This window comes from Somniosus microcephalus, chromosome 1 (genome assembly GCF_052327205.1).
Source record: "Somniosus microcephalus isolate GS21.2 chromosome 1, FLI_Smic_1.0, whole genome shotgun sequence".
Classification (NCBI taxonomy): Eukaryota; Metazoa; Chordata; class Chondrichthyes; order Squaliformes; family Somniosidae; genus Somniosus; species Somniosus microcephalus.
In genome coordinates this window covers 429,004,629-429,031,520 of record NC_140987.1, presented here as the reverse complement: position 1 = coordinate 429,031,520, position 26,892 = coordinate 429,004,629, and the positions used below count along the sequence as shown (strand labels likewise).

The following is a 26,892-nucleotide window of genomic DNA, read 5'->3' as shown; positions in this document are numbered from 1 at the left end:
AGTGGCATGGCACGTGTAGCTTGGGGTCACATTTGCAGACAGAACAAAGGTGTTCACTAAAGCAGTAACCTAATCTGCATTTGGTTTCCTCAGTGTAAAGACCACCACAACATGAGCAGCGAATACCACATACTAGATTAGAGGAAATACGCATAAATTGCCATCTCACATAGAAAGAGTGTTTGTGGCCTTGGACAACTGTGTGGGAGAAGGTGAACGGAGAGGTGTTGCTTCTCCTGTTTGCATGGGTAGGTTCCAGGGAATGGCAACTGGAAGGGTGGTGGAAGAGTGACCTATCTATCACAGAAAGAACTGTCCCTCCAGAAAGTGGAGGGGAAGATCGGTTTGATGGAGGAATCGTGTAGATGACAGAAATGGTAAAAATGATCTGGTAAATGTGGAGACTGGTGGGGTGGAAGGTAAGGACCAGGGGTACAACATCACAGTTGTGAGAGGAGGGGGAGAGGGTCAAGGCAGTAGCATGGGAAATAGGAGAGGTCCGGTCAAGGGTCCTGTTGACCATAGCCAAGGGAAAAGGAATAAAATTCAGAAGCTCGAGTGTGTAAAGCTAGAGTCATCAGTGCAGATTCTGGAGAGCCTGGAACAACAGAACTTTACAGGATACTGGGTGGGAAGGAGTATACTCTAGTTAGTTGTGGGAATCAGTGAGCTTGTAATAGATGTCCATGGAAATCCCATTTCACTGGAGAAAGTGCAAGAGAAATCCAGAGATTGAAGGGAGGAGTCACAGATAGACAATGTGAAGGTGAGGGATGATGGGAATTGGAAGCATAGTTAACAAAATTCTAAAGATCAGAGCAAGAGCAAGAAGCAGCAGCCATACATTTAAACAGTGTAATGGAAGAAGCAGTCTCAGAGGAGGCCGGAGTAGGATTGGAACAAAGAATGTTCAACATATCCTACAAAAAGATAGGCATAGCTGGGACTCATGCAGGTACTATTGCGACACCTTTCATCTGGAAAAAGTGAGTGAAGTTAAAAGAGAAGTTGATCAAGATGAGAACAAGTTCCACAAGAGGAAGGTGCTGGTGATTGGGGATAGATTGTGTCGTGTTCAAAGAAGAAGCAAAGGCCAGCAGGTTGTCTTGGTGAGGGATGGGGTTGTAGAGGGACTGAACAATTGGGGCTGGAGAATCTGAAATCATTAAAGTGGCTGAGAACATAAGAACATAAGAAATAGGAGCAGGATTAGGCCAATCGGCCCCTCGAGCCTGCTCCACCATTCAATAAGATCATAGCTGATCTGATCCTAACCTCAAATCTTCTATCACTCTCCATCCAAGAAAAGACTTGCATTTATGTAGCACCTTTCACAACCTCAGGATGTCCCTAAGCACTTTACAGCCAATGAAATATTTTTGAAGCGTAGTCACTTTGTAATGTAGGAAATTCGGCAGCCAATAATGTAGGAAACCACGCACAGCAAGGTCCCACAAACAGCAATGAAATAAATGACCAATCTGTTTTTACATGTTGATTAAGGGATAACTATTGGCCAGGACACTGGGAGAACTCCCCTGCTCCTCTTCAAAATAGTGCCGTGGGATCTTTTACATCCACCTGAGAGGCCAGACGTGAACTCAGTTTAACATTTCATCCGTTCAGCACTCCCTCAGTACTGCACACAAGTGCCAGCCTAGATTTACGTGCTCAAGTCTCTGGAGTGGGGCCCTAAAGTAACAGAGGGCATCGGGAGTCACGGATGTAAGTGGGTAGGTGTAAATGGGTAGAGACTGGACAAGGGGGAAAAGAAGATATCAAGATGAAAAGAAATCAGTGCATTGGGAAAGGAACAAGCGAAAACAAAGTGGTCTAATAGGACAGTCCTAATTGATCTCCCCTGCCATTGCTGGTGGGTTGCATGAGCTGGATTGTAGTTTCTAATGCTAACTGGAGGACCACTGCAGCTTAAGCAATTTTCCCATTGTTTTAGTAAAGCAAATTTACTGAAGCAATGTATCATATGACTGGCACAGGTAAAAATATTATACATCTTAATGGCACAGAATAGTACCTCAGAGATTGTAATATTTGTAATACAATTTACCCTCCACTTTAAAAAAAACCTCCACTTTAAAAAAAACCTTTAAGATGCTTCTGCTTATTAAAGATTGTTCCTCTTTTCCCTAAACCTCCTGTTTCCAGTAATCTACATTATAGAGCATTTTTTGCTATACCTGGCCCTGTGGATTTGCAGTATTTACTTAAGATCCAAGCAATTTATTAATTTGTTTATTCTTCTCCCCTCCCTCTCAAAACCTTTTTCCTTTGTCTCGGAAGAACCTAATGTAGAATACCAAAGTTAAAAGAAAACAGAAAGAGGTTTGCACAAATGTTAAAGGATAAAAGCATTCTGGCAACCAGGAAGCTGCCTTGAGCAGGTGTCCAAGCTGTTTCCAATGGTGACAACATCCAAAATACACAACCTACACCACCAGAAATGGCAGGAAGTCAACATGAGAGCACTTTGCTTCTAATCACCACCATGCTGTCTGTTTACTGCCAAAAACAGTGAAGTGGGGGAGTCCAAAACAAGGGGCATAACCTTAAAATTAGAGCTAAGCCGTTCAGGGATGATATCAGGAAGCACTTCTTCATGCAAAGGGTAACTCTCTCCCCCAAAAAGCTGTTGAGGCTGGGGGTCAGTTGAAAATTCCAAGAACTGTATTTATTCGGTAAAGGGTATGAAGGCATATGGAACCAAGGTGAGTAAATGGAGATAAATACAAATCAGCCATGATCCAATTGAATGGCAGAGCAGGCTCGAGGGGCTGAATAGCCTACTGCCCCTATGTTCCTAAAAGACTTCACACAAAGATCTGTAGGGGTGTCAGATTTCTGTCTGTTTTGTCATCAGAGTTCTGCCTTTCTCTGTACTTACTGACTTACCAGTTCTTTATTTCTGTTTCTATATGTACTAATAAATAAAATGTTTTCTGCAATGATTGCCTTGTTTTTTTTTTGGTATTTGAGGTTACTTCTGGGAATTTAGGGAATTTTCTGGGAATTTTCCCACAAGGAAAGGTTTGAAAAACACTGGTTATAGTTACTCATTGTGGTTGCAAGAACCAGGCACAGGGGTTAAGGATGACGGTCAGTGGTCAGGGCAATTCTAATGCTTTACTGGGGTTTATACTTAAAACAGTTCATATGCAAACTAGGTGTAAAAGGATTCATACCTTTTTCCCCCAGTCAGTGGCTACAGTTATACTGTCCACTCTCATCATTGTTGGGAAAGGAGGACAGACATATGTATTCATCAGCCTCTGGCTGCCAGTGAAATTCTAGTTGATGGGAAAGCGTAGACCAATTAGACAGACCAATGACAGAGATAGAATGGGAGTATAGTAGTGCCACATGAGGTTTATTTTATTAAAATTTCAGAACTTAAAATTTAGGAGTTTCTCGGTGGCTCAGTTGATACAGACCAGACTGGATCTGCTGAATTACTTGATTTTAACATACCCAGGTTATGAAAGAGAAAAATGAGCCAGAATCCCCGATTGAGATCATAAACCAGTGACGCTTGTTGGAATGGAAATGTATGGATGCCTGATGAAGAAAGAAGAGAGCTTGGCTTAGATGCCACACACAGACCAATAACCTGCCACCAGAGGATTGCAGATGCATGTCGCAACATAGGCAGCACGGGCTACTGCTTCCAGCACAGGAGGGAAACTGGGTGGAGGGAAGGGAGTTTAAGTTTTTTTTTTAAACTCGCTGGGAGCCTGTATCCACCTTTTCCAAGTGATAACAAGCAATTATGTAATAAAAGAAAAGTATACATCAATAGCTGTAGCTATCCTGTGCTTTAACCTAGAAGCATGTATAACACTAAATGTTTCTTTTATGCCATAAAATAGGATATGTCATACAGAAATTGGTTTGGAATTCTGTGATAAAATGGAAGGATAATAAATCTCTACTTCACTATACAAAGAGGGCACAGTGACTTGCTGTTGTGAACATGCACACTTCCCACAAGACTACCTGTATCTTCAAAGCAGGGGAACTGCCCAAGATACTACTGCCTAACACCTGTTGTACAAGGACAAAGAGTGCCATCAGAAAGATACGGGTAACACGTACGCACTAACTGCAGCAGGTGGTTTGTACAACTATCTTCTGTCAATGTTCCTGCAGAAATCAAATAAAAATTTTCCCAGCAGGTATAAACACTTGGCAACCTACTGTGGATAAGATACATACGGCCTTGTCCAGAGACTTAAATGCGCAGTAACACATTCAGTTTTTGCTCAAGTATATTAGGGCAATAAATATAGGGGACTAGATAGATGGCAGTTAGGTACAAAGCAATAACTTAATTGAACAGTTATATCATAAATCACAAAGGCAGTTTGCTGCCAGCTGTTGTTCCTCAAAAGATGAAAAAACCTATTATAAGATTTTCAATTGTTATGCAACAGGCACATGATCGTGGTAGGTCACTTACATTATTACCAGTCTTTTTTCAGCAGAAGACTACTAGTAAATAAATGGAGTAGTAATTTATATGTAGTTTAACAGAAGTTACTGTCATAAGAATGCAATAAGGAAGGGCATTTAGTTTAATGAAAAAAAAGAGCAAATTTCAACACTTAAATTATATGACATATATACTGTGTGAAGCTTCCCAAATGGCTCAGTTGGCAGTGGCACAGAATAGCTGAGCCACACAGGTCAGGAGGATTCAGGTTCAATCTCTGAATTAGTGTGGGGTTTTTTGGGAGGGGGATTACGATGGAAGCACTTCAATGCCTTTAGTTGGGGAGGGAGAAAATAAGGGTTCCCACTCTTAATAGCTTTCCAGTATCTTCTACTGGAAGTGTGGAAATCAGGTGGGATCAGAATCAGGCTTTGCTGTAGTGCCCCTGTAGTTGCATAGCCTGGTATTAATAGTCTCGGCTCACACATGAAGAATGCCCACTTAGGCAAGGTGGGCTAAGTTAGGTGCTTAGTAGTTGTGGAACCATAGTCCGAAAAGAATAATGCCTTTTGAGGGGAGGTTGGGTGGGGTGGGGGGAGAAAGTAGAAAATTGGCAGCAAGAAGGCACGGTGTCGGAATTCAGTGCCAAAGTAACATATGTGCAATCCAAACCAAAAAGTAGCAGCATTCACACCTGCCAGAACTTAAAATAGGATTTTCAAACTTGGTACAATTCTACAAACAAAACAAAATCAACAGTTTATCACTTTATCACCCACAAGACTTTGAGCAAACATTTTCTGATATGGCAATTCAATTTGAAAAAAAATCACATGGCAAGACGACAATAAAAAGGACAGATGCTCGCTTCTAATTTAGATGTGTAAACTCTTGTTAATCTACCTGTAATTACCCCCTCCCAGCTTCAATATTAATTGTAGTAAGGCATGACTCCGTTCCAGTCCCACTTGAAAGGCATTTAATAACCTTAGTTATAAACACAAAAACTGAATGATTTGAATACAGACTTATGGGTCTATTGAAAAGATTTTTTTTAAATGCCTGCTCAGAATGGCTTATCACCTTAAACAGATGGAATCATACACTGGATCTTATTCAAATACAGACAGGTGATATAGGTTTTATTTGCCAGAAAGAACAAACATAACATATGCCAAGCATAGTCAATGGTGTAAGTGTTTGTGTGTTGCCAAACACTTTTCAATAATCCAGAAGAAAACAGTTTTTGTATCTGCTAATAAGAGTTACACACCAGGATATTTTAATTGGATATATGAATTAAGTGGGCACAGATGAGGGAGGATAAAAACTGTCAACTTTTTAGGCCTAGCTAGGGTACAGCTCAAAGCTGTCAAATTAAAACATCTAAAATATATTTTAAATGCTTCAGCCTTATTTAAATATTTTATGTACCTTCTCTAAAAGTTCAGTTTAAATGATGCCGTACAGTTTTTACGGCCCCGTAAAGATATATAAAATCAGTTTTTCTAAAAATGTCTTTAAAATGAGTGTGCTGGGATTATGTAGAACAGAATGGTGTATAGTTTGGACTAATGCGAATAACTAAATCAATATGAAAATCATATGTTGAGTGTTGGTTTTGACCGAGCTGATTGGTCTATGCTATGACTGATAATGTCATGTGGCTCCCATGGACCAGGTGGGAAAACAACCGAAAAGGGACAGAAATCAGCCAATGTTACTGCTTTCTGTCCACTTGGACTGCCTCCTGTTGACAGATGCTGGCCTCATTACTGGGTTTCCCTGCTGTCCTAGAGACAGCACCTTCGTTCTACTTTCCAGACCCAAGACTGCCTTTGACTTAAAATTGTTTTTAAAAAAAAAAAGTACAACATTTTGCTCTTAGATTTCTGCTGCGTCAAAACCTAATCTTATCTGTCACATCCCATTTGAGCATACTCCGTTAGATCATCTTTCTAAAAGATGGGAAATATATTTTGGCACCTTCTGTGTTAAAATTGAAATGTGTGTCTTTGGTGATACAGATTTCAAATAGTTAGGGTTTAAAATGGAGGCCCCTCCTTTGCTTAGTGCAAAATGGAAGACAGGAGACTGTCAAACTGGAAGGGCAAATTCATTTCGGTCAGGAATCAGTTAAGATAAAGGTGCTTTGATTTAGGCATGAACTGAATTGTGTACTGTAAGGAATATATCAGGTGTCAGAAGCTTGGGTCTCAGATAATCTGTTTTTAACTTTTCATTAGTATTTCATAGAATCATTATGGTTGTGTTTTGATGGTTGAGCAATTGTTCCTTTGACCACTGTCTTCAAAGAAAAATGGTCAAAAAAATGATTTTTTTTTTCCTCCAGTGGTCAGAATTTCTGGCATGGATGTATTAAGTTCTGTTGGTACTCGAGGCTCATGTATTCCATATGCACCATTTCATTACCAAAAATTTCCATTGCGAAACTCATTACTGTTTACCAAGGAACAGCAAGCACCCATCTGATTCATCAACCTCTACAACTGTGGCTGCACTTCAAATGTAATTCATTAGCTGTAAAGCAGGTGGGATATCCTGTGGACATGAGGAGGTGCTATTTAAATGCAAGCTTTCTTTCCTCCAATCTAAAGAATCTGCTCAGCTCCAAGATACTGTGAATCATTTTTAGTTGTAAATAAAGCTGGGCAGTACGTTGGGTTATAGATAGTGGGCTAATGGTGTGATATTTTCTGTCATCTGAATTGATGATATAGTAGGCACCCTATATATTCTCCAGTAAATAATTTACCACAATCAGGGTTAATTGTCGCAATACAGCAGAGGATAAATACTCAAGTTTCAGTTCGTAGGAGATTTGTTCTGCTTATGGAAATAGTCATCAAGCTATTTACCGGAGAAAAAGATGAATGAGAGAGAGTGGACAACATAGAATTCAGGTAACTAGTAAAATACAGAAGTTCATTACACATTATGTGACTGCAATGTGAATGTCTGCTAATGTTTATCTTGGCTTTTTATAATGTGGCAAAATAATTTTAAAAAGAGATCAACTTAGTTTTAAAATGTTAGTTAGAAAGAACATGTATTTTATAGCATCTTATCACATCTCTCAGAAAAGCCCCAAAGTGCTTCACATACAATGAATTACTTTGAAAGTGCAGTTGCTGTTATATAGGTGAATTTCTACCTTTGATTTAAATTTAATGTTAGTTCCACCCAGTAATTTTCTTAGCATCCTTTTATGTGACATACAGCATTAAACGAGCAGGCAATTTACTTGCAGCACTCTGCCAATGATACTTTTGAGTTGAGGTTAGGCACAACAATCTGAAGAGACAGATTTTTCTCACTTCCTCTAACAAAGACGTTGCTTGGTGTCTCCCCTATTGCAATATTACCATGATCAGGAATGTGTTATTTGGGTAAAATTGTATCCTTACCACTCCATGATACAGTGCATTAGGAGTATAATTTCTTCCATCAGCAATAAAACATAGCCAATGAAAGGAATAATTTTTAAAAATAGCAGAGATTATTAGGAAAATTAGGTTTATAAAATGGCACCTTAATTTGTACTATGCTCTGACCTGAATTAGGTGATCATGATTAAAATATACAGATCTGCCAGTCATTCAAGTTTGCAGACGACACAAAGCTGGGTGGGCATGTGTGCTGTGAGGAGGAAGCCGAGAAACTCCAGGATGATTTGGACAGGTTGGGTGATTGATCAGATGTATGGCAGATGCAGTATAATGTGGATAAATGCAAGGTTATCCACTTTGGTGGCAAAAAGAGGAAAGCAGATTATCTGAACGGCAATAGATTGGGAGAAGGGGAAGTGCAACGAGACCTGGGTGTCCTTGTGCACCAGTCGCTGAAGGTAAGCATGCAGGTGCAGCAGGCGCTTAAGGCGGCAAATGGTATGTTGGCCTTCGTAGCGAGAAGATTCGAGTACAGGAACAAGGATGTCTTGCTGCAGTTGTACAGGGCCTTGGTGAGACCGCACCTTGAGTATTGTGTGCAATTTTGGTCGCCTTATCGGAGGAAGGATGTTCTTGCCATGGAGGGAGTGCAGCGAAGATTCACTAGACTGATACCTGGGATGGCAGGAATGACGTATGAGGAGAGATTGGGTCGATTGGGCTTATACTCACTGGAGATTAGAAGAATGAGAGGGGATCTCATTGAAACTTATAAAATTCTAACAGAACTAGACGCAGGATGTTCCCGATGGCGGGGGAGTCCAGAACCAGGGGTCACAGTCTAAGGATAAGGGGTAAGCCATTTAGGACAGAGATGAGGAGGAATTTCTTCACCCAGAGAGTGGTGAACCTGTGGAATTCTCTACCACAAAGGCAGTTGAGGCCAACTCATTAAATATATTCAAGAAGGAGTTAGATATATTTCTTAAGGCTAAAGGGATCAAGGGATATGGGGAGAAGGCAGGGACAGGGTACTGAGTTTGGATGATCAGCTATGATCTCATTGAATGGCAGAGCAGGCTCGAGGGGCCAAATGGCCTACTCTTGCTCCTATCTTCTATGTTTCTATTCCACTTGAATGTTTGGTTAAGTCTTGAGTAGGCTCCTGGATTGATTGTAATGAGTACAATAGGCACCCAATTTCTGGGGGTAAATTAAGGAAGTGATAAACCTGGTTTACATTGCACTTTTGGCTGGTGAATCAGGAACCAACAACAACTTGCATTTATATAGCGCCTTTAACGTAGTAAAATGTCCCAAGGCACGGTGGCATAGTGGTTAGCACTGTTGCCTCACAGCGCCAGGGACCCGGGTTCGAATCCGGCCTCGGGTGACTATCTGTGTGGAGTTTGCACATTCTCCCCGTGTTTGCGTGGGTGTGCTCCGGTTTCCTCCCACAGTCCAAAGATGTGCGGGTTAGGTTGATTGGCTATGATAAAAAAAAAAAAAATTGACCCTTAGTGTTAGGGGGATTAAGTACGTGGGGATAGGGTGGGATATGTGTTGGTGTAGGGGTTACGGGGATCGGGTGGGATATGTGTCGGTGCAGGCTTGACAGGCCGAAATGGCCTCTATCTGCACTGTGGGGTTTCTGTGGTGAGTTGCTAAACAAAATCAAACATGTTTATAAAGATGTAAATTACACACCAAACATGCTGTTTGGCCTTTCAGGTAAGACTTTGGCATCAGGTTTTAAAATAAAATTGGATTCAGAGTTTATGCTCAACCAGTGGTAGCCACTGTAAAACTGGCCAGCTTATAATGGTGCGATTCCCCAGACAAGGAGAGAAACAAGTGGTCTCATTAGTAAATAATACATAAACATTTTGCATGTAATATACACTTGCACCTGATTGGCTCAAATATAATTTTCCTAACCCTCCAAGTCACGACTGAACAAATAATAGAACAGAGAAGGTTACAAGGAAATCTGAGAGGTATTCAAATTATGAGTACTGATGAAAGAAAAATCAGGTAAAACCTATTCCCATTGGTCAGTTAGTCAGGAACTACAGGGCACAGATTTAAGATCACCACTAAAAGAATGGAGGGAGAGATGAAGAGTATTTTTGTTTTTCTTAGAGAGGGTTGTTAAGGTATGGAATGTCCTACCAGAAACCGAATAGCTTTTAAAACGGAAAGTGGCTAAATGTTTAAAAACTAAAAATATAAAGGATGTAGGGAAAAGGCAGGAAATGGAACTATGTGGATAACTCTTTCAGAGAACTGGCATGGGTGTGGCAAGCTGCTTGGCCTGAGCTGTTTAATTCTATGATTTCTGGTAGAAAATGCGTCAGTGAACAAGTAGCAATGAAAACTGTTAAGTATCAAGGAAATACAAACATTAATCAAAATTAAACAGCTACCAATGAAGCATCTTCAAAGAGAATTGGAACCAATGAGGTCACAAAATCTTTAAAAAAATCTTTCAGCCAGCCTAGCCACCATCTTGTTTTATCAGTAACCAGAGGTTATTGTACTAAATAAATACTAAAAATATAAATTCATGGCATTAAAATTGTGTAGAGTTTTTTTTGTGTGTTTTATTGTCTCCATGAACTTTTCAATTGGAGGATTGTTTCAGTTGCAGAGGTCTGAGACTTGAGTTTTACTACATTCTCCAGGTCCTAAGTAAGGAAACTCTGCAAACTCCTGGAATGCTGCATTGTTACTCTGCAGGTCACATGGATGGACTACAATTCCCATAATGCACCAATGCCAATGTGCGCCTCACACTGAAACTGCATTCTTTGAGTTGTAGCCAAAGGCTGCCTCCTTCACCAAACTATAAACAAGTAGGTAGTAGTACAAACAGGAAACTATGGGTCAGTGTGTGAATGGATCGTCGTGTTTTGTTTTTGTCAATCTGCGGTTAAAGACATCCTGATTTTCTGATTCAAGGATTTTTTTTCATCTACGTACAAGCAAGCCTTCCGATTGCAAATAAGATGGTGGGGGAAAGAAATTTGTTGAACACTGCAATCACAGTTCACTGCATTCCTGGTGATATTAAATACGTAAGCCATACATCTCTGAAGGCTTTGAGTTTAAAATGTTGTACCCCACTTCCTTTCTCTAAACCCTTTTGCACCATACACACAAAAAACAGAAATGGGTGCAATGTTGAAAATCAATCGATCATCAGTATAATGTGGTTTGGAAAATGCCATGCAGATGCAAACATTCACAATTAAAATAAATGGTTTAAAAATAATTAGCTCAAATGTTTTAAATGTGAATCTATTATATTTAAACAAGTTAATTGCCTATTCAAAAGGAGTCCATTTTAACTAAGGCTTGTGAAAATATAAACCTAAACATATAACCAAAGGTTAGCACTTTTCTGTTGAAAGTGTGTAAACCCAAAATTGTACACTATCAAAGGGTACCAACAGTCCAGTGAGACAACATTTTTCACACTAAACTAGATGCAAGTTAGCATTTGGATACAGAATATTTCCATATGGTTTGATGGTTCCTAACATGTCATTTTCAAAATACACGAGGAAAAACATTGAATATACAAAAAAGCACTAAAGCTATAGTGAATACATTAATATAAATTCCCTTTTGAGACACAGATGGCTTATTGCGTGACCATTTTCAAAACAAAACCAGTATCTGAAGAGAGGCACTTATGAAGTTTAAATAAAACCTTTTAACACATTTTTAAAGTTAGATGGTATAGTATCCAAGTACACATTTGCTGCTGAATATTCCATGGTATCTTAGTCCATTCATCCATTTCACATGATCATCATTTCACAAATGCCAGCTAACAACAATCAGCTAAAAGGAACTTATTTTATAAAACTCACATCAAAGATAGACTGCCGAGAAGTTCCCGACTAAGGGAAAACTGATTTTGTTTTTACTTCTGGTGAGTCTTTGGGGTTGGGGGGGATAAAATGAATCATAGCAAAGATTAATAAATTTCCCATGGTGTTATTCACAGGAAGCTTGGGACCTGGCATGCAGTTTGATGTTTACCACTCCTGCTGCAATCTAAATGCAAAAGCAGTCCACCCAATGCTGTAATGTAATATACTCAACCAATATATTGCTACACAGTAAAAATATTAAACAACTTGGAATACTGAGAGACACAGGCCCTGCAGATATATTTAACGGTTGCTTTACAAAAAATTGTTCTGGCCATGCCAGCACCTCATTTTCACCTATATAATTTTGCGCTCCACCTCTCATGGTAGTATTGTCGTATTTACTTATGATGGTACTTTATTTATTTTTCCTTCCCCACTTCCTTCTCTAAAGCTTTCCTTTTATTGTTATTTTCAGGATCAAATGTATATTTCCCCCCCCCCCAACTTCCTGCAGTAATTTTGTAGTTCTTGCTGAAGCAGTCATTGGCATAACACTGCACAAGGGTTTCCCATCATCGACTTTCCAATGACCAACATCTTGAACATTCACTATGCTCTAGACTTGATTGACTCACTTCAGCCAGTGTCTAAGCTGGGCATCAAAACACCTCAAAAATCCCACTTCAGCTCTGGCACAAACAATGACATGAAAATAAAACACCTTCCAAACACCATTAGCCAAGAAATGTAATGATTTAAACCACATAAAATGATCAATAAAAAATTACGTTTTTATTTTCGATTCCCTTTGCGATTGATCTGCCAAGTTGGCATATTGCGTGACATTGGTGATTGTAATTTCACGAGCGGCATTTAAAAACTAGAAATTCTGCAACGCCTCCCACAATCTGTCAACATGAGCTGCAAATCCTCAGCAGCCCAGGCCCAAGTGAAATTTCCAACTCTAGCACCAAAGCCCCAAGAGGAACATGCTAATGTAGGCAAAACGTTGGTCGAAGGATTTCTAATTTTAGGTATAAGTGGAGTGCTATTTTCTATTTGGTACGCTGTTAAATTTAACCTGAGTGGAGAGGGAAAGTTCAGATTAAAAGAGTGAAGAAATTATTTAAGCAAATTTGATTTGTGTTTTGGGGCAGTTGCTGGTTTGATTGGTAGCTTTTAAAATAATGCAAGCTATTTGGTTGATCAAGTTTGTGTGGATTGCAGTTCATGAGTGATAATTTTTCATTATTTGAGTTTATGGATTTCTTAATCGCCAAGATAGATATATGCAGCTGATTCCTCCCCTTTCTCTCCCAACCTCCTCCCTGTTTACTACTTATTCCAGACCTGATCGCCCATTTCCTTTTCTGCACTTTGCAAACCCATCTTTAAGAGATCCACCACCTGCTCCCCTGGATGCGATCCGTGGGGTCACTTTGACTGCGTGCCAAATGGACATCCTGGCAGGCAGGTGAGAGACCACCAGTGGCAGGAGGCCCTTGGGGGTGGTCTCTGGCAATGGGGAGGGGTGGAGGTCGGCGGTAATTGGGAGCATGAGCAAGGAAGTTGGCAAGAGATTGGTGATCAGGAATGGGGGAATCCGAAGGCTTCAGGAAGGGGCCAGGGAGCACTCCTGCGCCTCCTGGCGGACAAGGAGTGCTAAAGGAGGCACTTGCACCTTGTGGAGCCGGAAGCTCCCGCCTGCCTTTCATTGCAGTTTCCCCGACCCCTGGGAAACCCGTGCAGCAACAGTAAATTTTAAATCAGGCTCCCATTAAGTGGGTCAGGACAATTGGATGCCCCGATATCTGCCACCATAAAAAAGGCAGCGGGTGCATGCGTGGCAGAATGAGCCGCGTTCCCCCTATTTAACTCTAACCTCCTCCACCCGCCCCCCCACCCCCCCGACCCTCTCTCGACCATCGTTGGGGGCAGGGTTAATATCGAGGTAATAAACTTGTAGCAAAACTTTAATTATATAGATTGATGAGACTGCAAGTTCTTCAGCGAATCACAGGATCTTCTACCAGCAATCCCAGGGAGACCAAAAGTTGTTGTTTTCCTTATTACATTAAATTTGGGACTGAATTATCAATTTACAATTAATTAATGCAAGTGTTCCAAAGTACTAATACACAATTTAAAGATTTATTTCACACAGTAACTGTATAATTGAATTTGGAACTGCATGTGTCACACATACATGGGCTACAGATGGGGACTTTGAAGTCTTATATCACATCAACCTCACTTCTTTCCGGCCCTGCTAAAATTAACCTTGGATTTTTCCTCAAATTAAAAAAGGTTCTTTTTAATTTACAAGTACCTTTAATACATATTTTTTGAACATTACTTTAGCTAAATTGTTGAAAAGCCCTACCAAATATTAAACAGATTACAATTGAGAATATTAAACAGGCTCCATCTGTTTGAGATAACAGAGGGATGGTAACCAAGTACTAAAAAAGGTTAAAAATGTCAAATCTCTTGTAAAAGTTATTGCAAATATTTTACAGTTTAGAATTAAGCACGATGAAAAAGGTTTAAAAACCAGGCCTGTTTTGGAGTCAGCCAAACTGCAATAAAGGTTTTTCTCGATAGTGTAATATACAAAACATTTAACAAAAGCAAATACAGTATAAGATACAGTAATGTGGCCCTATGTAAAGTACCAAATCACAGTGATTTGTGGTTAGCCTCAAATACAGAAAAATAAAATCTTACTGACATTCCCCTCCCTGAATTATTCTGTTTGTAAAGATTGTTAGTTTAGTTGATAATATTTTTTTTAATGATTTGAGTTATGACTAAAGTAAACCATATGGTATTACTGCTGCTTCACTGACTTAAGTGAAGAATTTCTTCTTTGCACAGTCTGACCTCCAGGCAGTTGAAAACATTTCATCTTGAACCAATGCAAATCTACCTTTAAAGTATACTTTAGCAAACTCAGTAGTATGCCTCTGTTATAGGGCTAGTGGGATACCAGACACAGTAAATGCCACAAATAGTTCAGTCAAATCAAAAACAAATTGGACAAAACAAGATTTTATATGGGCTGACCAATTCTATGAAACAGCATTCAGGCTTTGACATAGTGGGTAAATCTTTGAATGGTACACAAGTAAAGAAGGTTAAACATTTCACCACTTTCAGCAAAAGAGATCATGGAGCCCTAGTACACATCATGTAAATACTTCCTTCATCTTCTATTTTCAACTAAGGAAGTAGAATGGAAAGGTTATAGTGTAGTGTGCATCAGAAACAAATAAATTTGTATTAATTAGTATTTAGCCAATTAGCACAGTATTGTGTCATTGGCTTTGCACTATCCATACAAGGAAGCACATCTTATAAACAAATATATTTAAAGATTTATACATCAGGTCAAGTTTGAATTTAAAGGACAAATGTAGTTTCTGTATACCTGCACTAGCTTTAAATTAACCTGCTCACAAAATCCACCATTATATGTAGTGCGAAATGCAATTATTTAATGCAGGTCTACAGGATTGGTGTTTAATTTTCCATGGCAAAGGATCCAAATAACTCACAAATTAAAGGCATGAGCAAGTTAGTCTTGCAAGTGAAACTAAACTACATATTTATGTAAATCTCAATAAGGTATTTGGTTTCAAACCATTAAGGTACCTATACCATTATTTTGAATGTTTAAAATTTGTTTAGGAAAGAGCAATAGATAGTAAATGTGACCTCGCAAGGGTGGAAATAAAAATGTTACTAGTGAAAGTCGCGACAAGTGATCTAAAACTAAAGTGAAGATTTCTAAAACACTACGGTCTTATGTCAATTCTGGAGAAACCACAACAATATGTTTTCCAATTTACATAATTGTGTGTCAATTAAGAGCTGCATGCTGCTGATTGTATGCAGAGCACTGTATGTCAAATTACAGGTTCAGTCACAGAGTTTTGCCATTTGGGAAAAAACACAGCTAAAAGGTCAAGCAAATTTACATTGTGACAGATATTGTGGAGCTCCGTTAATCTCAGCATTTGTATGAGCACGGCTGCTGATAAAGAAATCAGATTGCAAGGAGAACCGTAATTTTTTTGCTGAACAAAAATCAGTCATAGACAAAGACAAATGAATGAAGACGAGAGTTAGGCACTCGAAGATCTTACAGCTCTTACAAAAATAAGCTTGTACCACAGAAGACTCATTTCTGCAGTTGTTAACCCTTTGTTTTAAAATGAGAGAGAAGAGTACAGATAACATTGAGGGAGTGGTCATCAAATTCATTCATAATTAATCTGTTTCATTAACTTTTTAAACAAGCAATGGTTTAAAAATTAGCATAACAAATCTGTTTAGCAACAAACAGCTCTAACCGGTTTGTTTTTAAAACAAAAACAAGCTTAACATTCCACTCTGGCGCATCAATGCTTATTACTGTATTTGTATACAATTCCTTTATCAGCTATTTTAAGAGGCATTAACCCATTTATTTAAACACCTCCCATTAAAAAAGGTGGCTGAGTGGAATTTCAAGGTCGCTGTAGTGTGTTCTTGTGGGCATCCTCTGCAGTACAGGTGACCATACACTTTTGACTTATTTACACCACTGGACCACAATGAGAAAAAATGCTTTGGGTAACATTTGGATGCACACAAAACGTAAATGCTTTTTCTTACTGTACTATATTTTCATTTTTATTCAAGCAAGATTTTTGGAACAAAATGCTGTTTCAAATAAAGGCCTACAGTGGAAAGTTTTGTTGCAACAAATTTTCTGCATAAGCATCCTGCACAAAGTCAGAGTCAGAAGAAATGCCGCATATTATCAGTCATGCTTAAATCTCCTCGAATGGCTTGGGATTTACAATGATCAATTAGTTGGTAGTTCTCAACTATTACAGTATTTAGATTGGCAAACACAAGTGGAACTAGGATAATGCAAATACTGGTTTATCAGTGCCTCATCCAGAGATATGGCAGTCTACAGAACTTAATGACTATCCCCTCCAAACAGCAATCCCAAGCTTTATCTTGGTCTGGCTCAGTACACGCACACACTCCATTTCAGGAGTACAATGCTCAGAGATGCAAATGACTAGTACAATGGTCCAAGCAGTGATTTGGATTAAATAATACAGGAACATACTTCACAATACAGAAACAATGGCAAAGGCACAAGTCAAAAACATTTTATAGGGAAAAAAAAAAGCTATTTTGAGCCAACATTTGATCACGGTGCTGAAAAAGAAAACACAAACAAAAGGTGCACACCACAGCTTAATATTCCTAGATGCCTGGGGACCATATTGCCAGATTAACTGGGCCATTTAGTTTGCATCTATTACAATAAGCTAAAAACACAACATGTCTCAATTACAGGGAAAACAATAAAAAGATTGTACAATACCCTGCTGTGGAAATAGAAATATGAAAAACATGGAAGTCATTTCAGAACTGGTTGCTTGGTTTTAATTCTTACAGATTAATACAATGAATGTTTAGCACACCCAAGCTTCTCCAAAAGCAATTTAATTCAAGATGGCAAAATGAATCCACATAAATAGCAAACTACCAATGATCACAGACTACACATTGCCTTTTCCTTGTGACCATAATTTTTAAAAGGTAGTTAATAAATTGCCTCGTACAGAAGAGATTAGTGCCACGGTGTGCTACGTTACGGACTGCTAAACCTCCAGACTGAGTTAAAGCTTCTCCACATGCCGAGTTCCTGATCTCTGACAGCGTTGCCTGGAGAAAACTACCAACAGGGACGAGAAACCTCGTGCGGGGAGGCACAAAAATTGGGGGAAGGAAAAAAATCTCAAAGACAGTAGACTCATCCTCGATTACATATCTTACCAGGCAGTGCTGCCTTCACTACCAATCAAAGGTGACACAGGGATTTAATGTGAAGGCAAATAGAAAGCAGAGCAGGATGACTGAAAACAGATTTATGTAGAAGTATGGATGTTTAATGAACAGGATGGCAAATACATCTAGGCAATGCAGTTGAAGAGATAACTCAAGAAAAATAACCTTTCGCTTTTACAGCCTTTTTAAATACAGGTGACCTTTCATTAAAACATTGGCATGCCATCTCAAATTAGTAACTAAGAAATTAGCAAGCCTCAGTTAAATCTTTCTAGAGGTATTATAAAAAGGCAGTAAACAAAGATCAAAATGTGCATTATTGGCAAATGTTGTTTGTGAAGGTATGCGTGTTCAGCTTTGCCTCATTCCCAAGCTAATTCTGGTATACCAAGCATTGGCCCAATTAGAAACTGTCACAATAGGTACTATGGCCTTGAATCCAGATACCAACTTTCAGTATTTACTGAATTTATCCCTGCAAGGATTATAATAATCCTCCTTCTCAGTCTACAGCATACTCAATCATGGAAGCAAGCAAGCACTGGTTTAGCTTCTCATGACTATTCCTGATACTTGGTCTATGCTAATACTGATACAGTATTGGCATTGTAGAAATTCACCAGTAATGCACTAAATCATCTGTAATGCACAACTGCCTCAAGTTTATATTTAGATTAGAAAAATGCATGGACGCTACCCACAGTGGAATCATTTACTTGATCCATTTTTTAACCAGTGTTTGATTTGCTGTTCCATGAAAGGCCTTTCAACATATCGGGGTTACCATTCAAAAATATTTTTGACCGTTTTGTTACAAAAATAAAATCCTTCACTAAAAAGAGTAGCTTTGCTGTTCAAAATGGTCTACTTGTACATGGTACCCAATGATGCTTTCCGGTGCAAAGTGCCAACATAGTTTAATGTCCAGTATAAAATTAAAAGTTTTAACAAGAGCAGTTTCCACAACCTTTAACACTGTTCAGAATCTCTTCCGATAGTTTTCTCCTTTCCTCTTCCTTGGATGACACTTCTCTCTTCACTTCTTGACTGTAGGAATTTTTGTTGAACATTCTGCTATTTTGTGTGTGCCACAGTTCAGAGTAAAGACTGTTGGTATTGTTCAGGAGAGTGAGATGGGTTCCACGCTCTGCTATCTTACCCTGCAGTGAATTACAAGGCGTCAGAAAAACACGAAGTAGTGTAAAAACAAAAGTAAAATACTGCGGATGCTGGAAATCTGAAATAAAAACAGAAAATGCTGGAACTACTCAGCAGGTCAGGCAGCATCTGTGGAGAGAGAAACAGAGTTAGTGCTTCAGGTTGATGACCTTTCGTCAGTGCTGGAAAAAGTTAAAGATGTAACAGATTTTAAGCAAGTGCAGGGGCAGGGAAAGGGGGGAGGTGAGGAAAGAACAAAAGGGAAGATCTCTTCCAAAATTCTATAGACTCTGGAACAGTACCCATGGATTGGAGGGTAGCTAATGTAACCCCACTATTTAAAAAGGGTGGTACAGAGAAAACAGGGAATTATAGACCGGTAAGCCTGACATCGGTAGTGGGGAAAATGCTGGAGTCCATTATAAAAGATGTAATAGCAGAGCACTTGGAAAACAGTGACAGGATCGGACAAAGTCAACATGGATTTACAAAAGGTAAATCGTGCTTGACTAATCTACTGGAATTTTTTTGAGGATGTAACTGGTAGAATAGATAAGGGAGAACCAGTGGATGTGGTGTATTTGGACTTTCAGAAGGCTTTCGATAGGGTCCCGCATAAGAGATTAGCGTGTAAATTTAAAGCACATGGGATTGGGGATAAGGTACTATCTTGGATAGAGAACTGGTTGGCAGGCAGGAAGCAAAGAGTTGGAATAAACTGGTCTTTTTCCAAGGGGCAGGCAGTGACTAGTGGGGTACCAGTGCTAGGACCCCAGCTATTCACAATATATATAAATAATCTAGACAAGGGAACTAATGTAATATCTCCTAGTTTGCAGACGACACAAAGCTGGGTGGGCATGTGTGCTGTGAGGAGGATGCAGAGAAACTCCAGTACGATTTGGACAGGTTGGGTGATTATACTGCATTTGCCATGCATCTGCCCAATGTGGATAAATGCAAGGTTATCCACTTCGGTGGCAAAAACAGGAAGACAGATTATTATCTGAACGGCAATAGATTGGGAAAAGGGGAAGTGCAACGAGACCTGGGTGTCCTTGTGCACCAGTCGCTGAAGGTAAGCATGCAGGTGCAGCAGGCGGTTAAGAAGGCAAATGGTATGTTGGCCTTCATAGCGAGAGGATTCGAGTACAAGAGCAAGGATGTCTTGCTGCAGTTGTACAGGGCCTTGGTGAGACCACACCTTGAGTATTGTGTGCAGTTTTGGTTGCCTTATCTGAGGAGGGATGTTCTTGCCATGGAGGGAGTGCAGCAAAGGTTCACCAGACTGATACCTGGGATGGCAGGAATGACGTATGAGGAGAGATTGGGTCAATTAGGCTTATATTCGCTAGAGTTTAGAAGAATGAGATGGGATCACATTGAAACATAAAATTCTAACAGGACTAGACAGACTAGATGCAGGAAGAATGTTCCCGATGGTCGGGGAGTCCAGAACCAGGGGTCACAGTCTAAGGATAAGGGGCAAGCCATTTAGGATTGAAATGAGGAGGAATTTCTTCACCCAGAGAGTGGTGAACCTGTGGAATTCTCTACCACAAAAGGCAGTTGAGGCCAATTCATTAAATATATTCAAGAAGGAGTTGGATATATTTCTTGAGGCTAAAGGGATCAAGGGATATGGGAAAAAGCAGGGACAGGGTACTGAATTTGGATGATCAGCCATGATCTCATTAAACGGCGGAGTGGGCTCGAGGGGTCGAATGGCCTACTCCTGCTCCTATCTTCTAGGTTTCTATGTGATAGAATGAAAGGCAGAAGAGATTAAGAGACAAAAGGGATGATTGTACAAAGCAAAAGGAGATGGTATGGGACAAGTAAAGAAATAAAAGATAAGTCTAGAAGAGGTGTAAATGGGAATGGCAGCATCAACAACAGCTGCCATGTGAAAAAATAGGGGCAGAGGTTATAGTCTGAAATTGTTGAACTTGATGTTGAGTCCGGAAGGCTGTTAAGTGCCTAAATCGAAAGATGAGGTGTTGTTCCTCGAACTGGAAGTATTGTATTTGACAGTAGATGAAGAAAACTTCTAGTCAGATGTGACTAAGGATCCACTGGCATAAACCTGTATGTATATAGTTTTAAGTGAAATTCCTCCATTAAATCATAGATTTTGGATTGAATAAAGTGATAGATGACTGGGACAAGTACAGGAAACTTTGGTTTATCCGGAGGTTAACTGTCCAGAATGCTCGGTCCACCGGCAAAATTCAGGAGTCGGTTTGGTAAGTTTTTTTTCTTTTCGTTGCTTTTTTTTTCCCCACCAGTCAGGCTCTGCAAGGTCTAGCTAAAGCTGTTGCTTAGCTAGAGACGCTTGCAAGCTACGGCCGACTGTTTAGAAGCAGTTACAACAGGGTTTGTTGCTAGATACGGAGCTCAAAAGCTCCGTATGTTTTAACATTAGCGCTGGTTGTGTCCGGCAGTTTTGATGGGACGGCAACAGCTCGGTCCCGTCGGTGCCGGATATCACAAAGTTTCCTGTATACACTAAAATGTGACTACATAGTCAGCAGTTTTGAACTGCCAATTTCCTTGTTTGAAGTTGGTAGCTAATATATGAATACATAGGCAATTTAATAGAGGCTGTATGTCAGTAAACCATCCATGGATCAAGCTCCATCCATGAGGAAGATCCACTTCTGATAAATACAGGAGATGGCAGGAGATGGTGGATTAACAGATCATCAAAGTACATGTGGTTGTGAAGCTTGGTAACCTTTAATAAGAGCTCACTTCTTTCCTAGGAATTGTTTGCTAGATCACACCTTTTCTTTATCCAAAAATATTTAACAATAACCCATTCCTAATGTTGCCTGTTGCAGGCTGCTCACAACCATGTAACACTTCTCCACACTGCCATGAAGATTGAACCATGATCAGATTGCAGGTGGCTCAAGTGAGCAAGACAATCTAAACTTTTTCTTTTCTCTCTACCCACAATATAATGCCATACTATTGGGCTTTGTAGCACCAAAGTTAATGAATATGCCCTACATACGCTCACTGTAGTGGTCAAACTGCTGGCCTGGCTAAAAACTGAGAACTCATCCAGGTACAGCCAGATTCCAATTGCAAATGCCCCTGGACTCAAGTTCATGTCAGTTGACAAGATGAATGCTATACTGAAAGATAAGGTAAGGGTTAGTACTCAGCTTATGGAGCATGTATAAAATACTATAGCACCCCATAACTGAAGTGTACAACAGGCGAATAGAAATGCATTAGTAGGTGATATGCTGAAAATTTAATATTTTGAAATGTGATCATTTCAACCAAAAGACATAGATGCACACAGCAGATGCTATAGCCTCTAGGTTCCTTGTAAAAATGCAAAAAGAAACCTGGCATATTTTTCTACACCATTTTGTGAACACCGTAGGGCAATGGTACTCGTATTGCGGCCACAGGAGGCCACTTGCACTCGGTCTCCTTCACGGCTCGACAGATCTCAGATTTACAGCCTGCAGACTGTGGGAAGTCGCCAGACCTGGAATTCATAGTGAGAAAGAGCAAAGGAAGCAAGACTATCCCAGCATCCATTAAACAGGTGTTAAAGGCTCGACTGAAACTACAGGGTCAATAGTTTTAATGAAGCTGTATGTCAGTCCTGTAGTTGTTTTCCCCTCCCCTTCCTCTGGGTAGTGCTAGATTTTCACTCAAACTGCTAGGCAGTCATTTTGAAATGAGGAACTCAACATAGGCAATTCCCATTACTCTGTGTAGCATTATTGAGGATAGACTTTGAGCAAAATACTGCCTGGGATTGTGGCCCTTAACAAAATGAGAGCACGCAACACTGTTCTGGGGTATCCTAGTTACACAAATATTCTAAAATGGCGGGTTCCTACCTTATCCAGAACCAGAATTTCATCTGCATCAACAATTGTAGTGAGCCTATGAGCGATAAACACAGATGTACGGCGGTGCACCAAGTCTCTCATTGCACTGAGAATATTCTGTGGAGAGCAGAGTAGAAATTGATTCCCTTATTGTTGCAAAGACAGTTGGAAACCAAAAACTCTTAACTACATAACCTATAAATCTGCAATGGAACAAAAGTTTAACTTATTTATTTACAAATGAATCCAAGAATTATTGTCATTTACTCCCACGGTTGGATTACCTTGATTTACAGAAAGACGTCTGATTCACATGGTGTGCAGTAGAAATGTGCTATAATAATTGGGTAGCAGTGACCATAAGACGTGGCTATATTTTGGAGTGTGATATTTGACCAGAAACATCAAGAACATACCTCTTCAGTGATGGAATCCAAAGATGATGTAGCTTCATCATACAAGATAATGTGAGGGTTTTTCAGAATCGTCCTAGCAATTGCAACTCTCTGCTTTTCTCCTCCTGAAAGAAACATCAGTTTATGTTCACCTTAGGCTATATGAATGACAAAAGGTCCATTTTAAATGGTTTGGTTCTTCAAAACACTACACTCAAGGTTGAGGCAAAAAGAAAAAGACTGAAAAAGTTAAAAGACTATGAAATGTCATCATATTCCCCACTGGTTTCAGATAATGCCATATTTTAAATGCGGTGAAGGTTAAACTACGAACTGTACCTTTTTAAAGGTTTTACACAACAACAATTTATCATTTGCATCAGTTAAAGTGTGGTTTTATGCTACATTAGGGGATCCTGTGACATTGCTCACTAAGATTGGAGTAGAAAGGGAATTCGGAGGATATAGTGTTTTACAAAAGCAACATTATATCACATAACACTGACAAAATTGGCATTTTTGGCCCGGTAGGCTTTATGGTGTAAATACAGAGGGCTCCTCCACCAAGTATAAAACGATGGACCAGTGATACTGCATCTGTAAGAACGAGGCAGTTATTGATCACAAACAATCAAATAAAGGTTTCTCTTCAGTGGTTTGGGGGGGGGGGGGGAAAGAGTCCATGGAGGGACTGAGTGACTAAAATATTAACAAATGCAGAATTCAGCATACCAAACACTATCTCCTATTGTTTTCCAAGTGACAAGGCCGTCCTGCGGAAATGTGGAATGTTACAGGAGAGGAAATAGGCCATATTCCATTGCTCGCTACCAAGGGAGATCGGAGGGATACGTACTCCTGGATCTGGCTGCTAGTTTTTAAGTTTTAGATTAGGGTCCAATTTCTGGTGAGGCACAATGAACTTGATGGGCTTTTGGGGGGTTACATATTCCACATGAATCATATCATCTGGAAAAAAAATGTCACCTCAAGACTGCATTCAGACTACCGAGAAACAAGAAATGACAACAGATTCACCTGAAGAAATTGGTTTATTCCAAGAGATTAAGAAAAGTTAAAAGCTGCATTTTCTGTACTCTTTCGAATTTAACCAGTGAAAACCTAACAAACAGATAGATTAACCCCTTCTGGACTGGTTCTAGTTCATTTATACAAGTATTGCATGGTTTAGTAAATCACCTATGCTTTTGCTGCTGTGAATCATTTTGATTTGTAAACAGTAATTTATCCTATAGTGCTCTAGCATTGTGAATATTTACCACCTTACAAGTTGACAGCAGAGGAGATGTACTGTGCGCCCAATCTGTGCTCCAGCAAGCAGCGTACCGTGATTTCGGTTAATTGTTATTTTGGGGCTATGCTAGATTAGTGTAGCAGATTCTAGTTTTTAAAGAGACACATTCTGCTTACATGGGGAAATGGTGATGGGAAAAGACTGGTCATACTTTTTCCCCATTGTGTTTATCTCTGTTTAGCATCATTGTTCATGCAAGTCTCTGCTTTTCTCAATTTTCCTTCTTCTGTAAATCTTTCAATGTATCTGTACGGCTTTCAAGTTCCATTAATATGTATTCAGTTTTTATGTCCGATCATTGTTAAAGCTTAAGCTATGCAGCAAGATAGGAGCTAACATGCAGTGGGGCTGAGATGGGCATCAGGATTTATTTATTTCAGTAGTGGAAAGGAGATTTTACCAGACGTAAAATAGTCGTCTCCTAATTGTCTTCGGCACCAAACTGAAGTCCAGCATGCGGAGCCCAGGAAATATCAGCAGGGAAGTCCAAGTAAAACCACAAGTTCTGGAAATGGACTCGGGCTCCAAATTGTCAGATACGAGTAAAGAAAAGTAGTTGTCTGTATTTCTAAGGTAAAGTAGTGATTTGTTGTTTTATGAATATATTTGAGCCAGTTAGAAATGTTTGGTTAACGAACACTTCTGCAAATGCGACAGACATTGTGCATATGCAGCACTCTGATGTGCAACAGGCATTTCCTCGGACATTTTGAAGCGTAATGCTTTCCCACACCATCAGGTGCAATAGTTAATTGTGTAAATAGATATGTAAAAAGGCAGCAATATGGTTACAATCGTCTTATGATTTAAAAAAGAAAATGATCACGCGTCATGCTACATTTGGCAGTGTGATGCTACGTGTGGAACTGCACTTTCCTTGCTTTCTTTTAATTAAGTGCTATTTAAAAAAAATTCTACTAAAGGTAGGGTTTTTTTTGGCCTAATCAATACCAAATGGAGAAAATGTTAAATAAAATGAATGGAGTCAGGATCTTGTATTCATGTCTTCACTGAGCTTAGTTAAAATGCTTATTACATGACTGAGTAATGGGTTATTAAAAAGTATTTTGGTAAAGTCTACTGAACTTCATTTTCTATCCCTGCAGTTAACGAACTAGGTTAAATCAATTTAATAGAGAAATGGGTTACTCCTCCTCCTCTCCCACATTAGATTGTACTGCCACTATTTCCATTATTTTCCTGCCCTGTCAGTGTCTCCATTCTGAAGACAGATTGTTTGGATCCAGGAGCTTCTCCGTGGCCAGCGCCAATGCCACATGTTTAGGATGAGAAAGTGCTTTTGCAGGGCAGTACAAGCTTCCATAGTGCAACATAAAAGCAACAAACAAATTTGTTGCTGGTGACAGGATTATTTGCACTTGTTTCAATGGGAGAGAGCATGGAGCAGTTCAAAATCTTCTGCATGAAGAAACAAGTTGTCTGCTTTGACAGATTAGAAGCACATGTATCCCACTGGACTACATTTCTTAACCACTTGATGTTACAGAGGCCAAATGTGGGAATTGCTTACAAGCTTTGCAGCAGTAGGGGTATTGAAAACTAACTACCCCAAAATGAGATTATCCCCCCACCACAAAATGCAATTTTCTTCCCTTTTAAAATGGACACTGGTTAATGGGCATCGTTTTCAGTTCCAACAGTACACACCAATATGCTATATGTAATCAATGCACAAAGATAGCCACATTAAGTGTAGCTACTGCAAGTTTAGCAAATGCACAATTACTGAAATTAGTTTATATAACATTAATGCATAAAACCTTAAATTCTGAAGTAGGAAAACAACTGAAAGAGAATTTCCTCCTCCTCTGCAGCATGAACTCAAATGTACATTTACAGATTTTGATGGATTAAATGAGTTAACCAACATTTTCTATCGTCAAGGTTTTTTTTTGGAATTTAAGCTTAAAAATATGTATTTTGCGAATTACCTAATATTACTTGCACGTGGTGGGGGGGGGGGGGGGGGGAGAGAGGAGGTAGGAGAGTGAGATGGGTAGAAAGAAGAAAAAAAGTGCAACAAAAGCAGGAGGAAAAAACATTTTAAAAAAGCTGCCTCCAGATAGACAATGATGACATAGCTTCCCAAAACATACAGTGCGATCTATATTTGATCAGTAAATTTAACAATTCTTTACCTGTTAATTTACAATCATCAAGCCTAAAAATCCTTTTGTGGAAGCATTGTCTATCTGATGGATCATTGAGTCAAAAATGTTGCAGAACTCTTTTGGATGCAGTTAAACACATTTTGAAAATCCTCAAAATTAGCAGGCAAGGCGGATTCTACTAGCACAGTTTGTCTAAGCTAATGTATTATGCAAAGTTATTTGCGCTTAAGAGATGCAAAAGTGAGGTGGGGTCACAATCGGACTCTAGAGTGCAGTGGTGCAAGACCTTGGAGAGCTGTCCTCAAGTGTGCAGCCAAAGTGAATTAAAAAACATTGCTCGAGGTTCAGTTGCATTGCGCACTACTGATCAGAAAACAGTAGCTTCACTGTGATATCACAGCTGGCAGTAACCAATCTATACTGCATGCTGCCATG

General features: G+C 39.5%; 1 protein-coding gene across 1 annotated transcript in view; it reads right to left on the bottom strand.

Annotated features, from left to right (window-relative positions):
- Positions 1-14,774: 14,774 nt before the first annotated feature.
- abcb7 (ATP-binding cassette, sub-family B (MDR/TAP), member 7) overlaps positions 14,775-26,892 on the bottom strand; it is an 86,166-nt gene continuing 74,048 nt past the window's right edge. The window contains exons 14-16 of the mRNA XM_086000416.1: positions 23,032-23,135; positions 22,625-22,732; positions 14,775-18,757 (exon numbers count right to left, since the gene is read on the bottom strand). Coding sequence (XP_085856542.1) covers positions 18,542-18,757; positions 22,625-22,732; positions 23,032-23,135 — 428 coding nt within the window. The 3' untranslated portion in view covers positions 14,775-18,541. The remainder of the gene's footprint in view (positions 18,758-22,624; positions 22,733-23,031; positions 23,136-26,892) is intronic.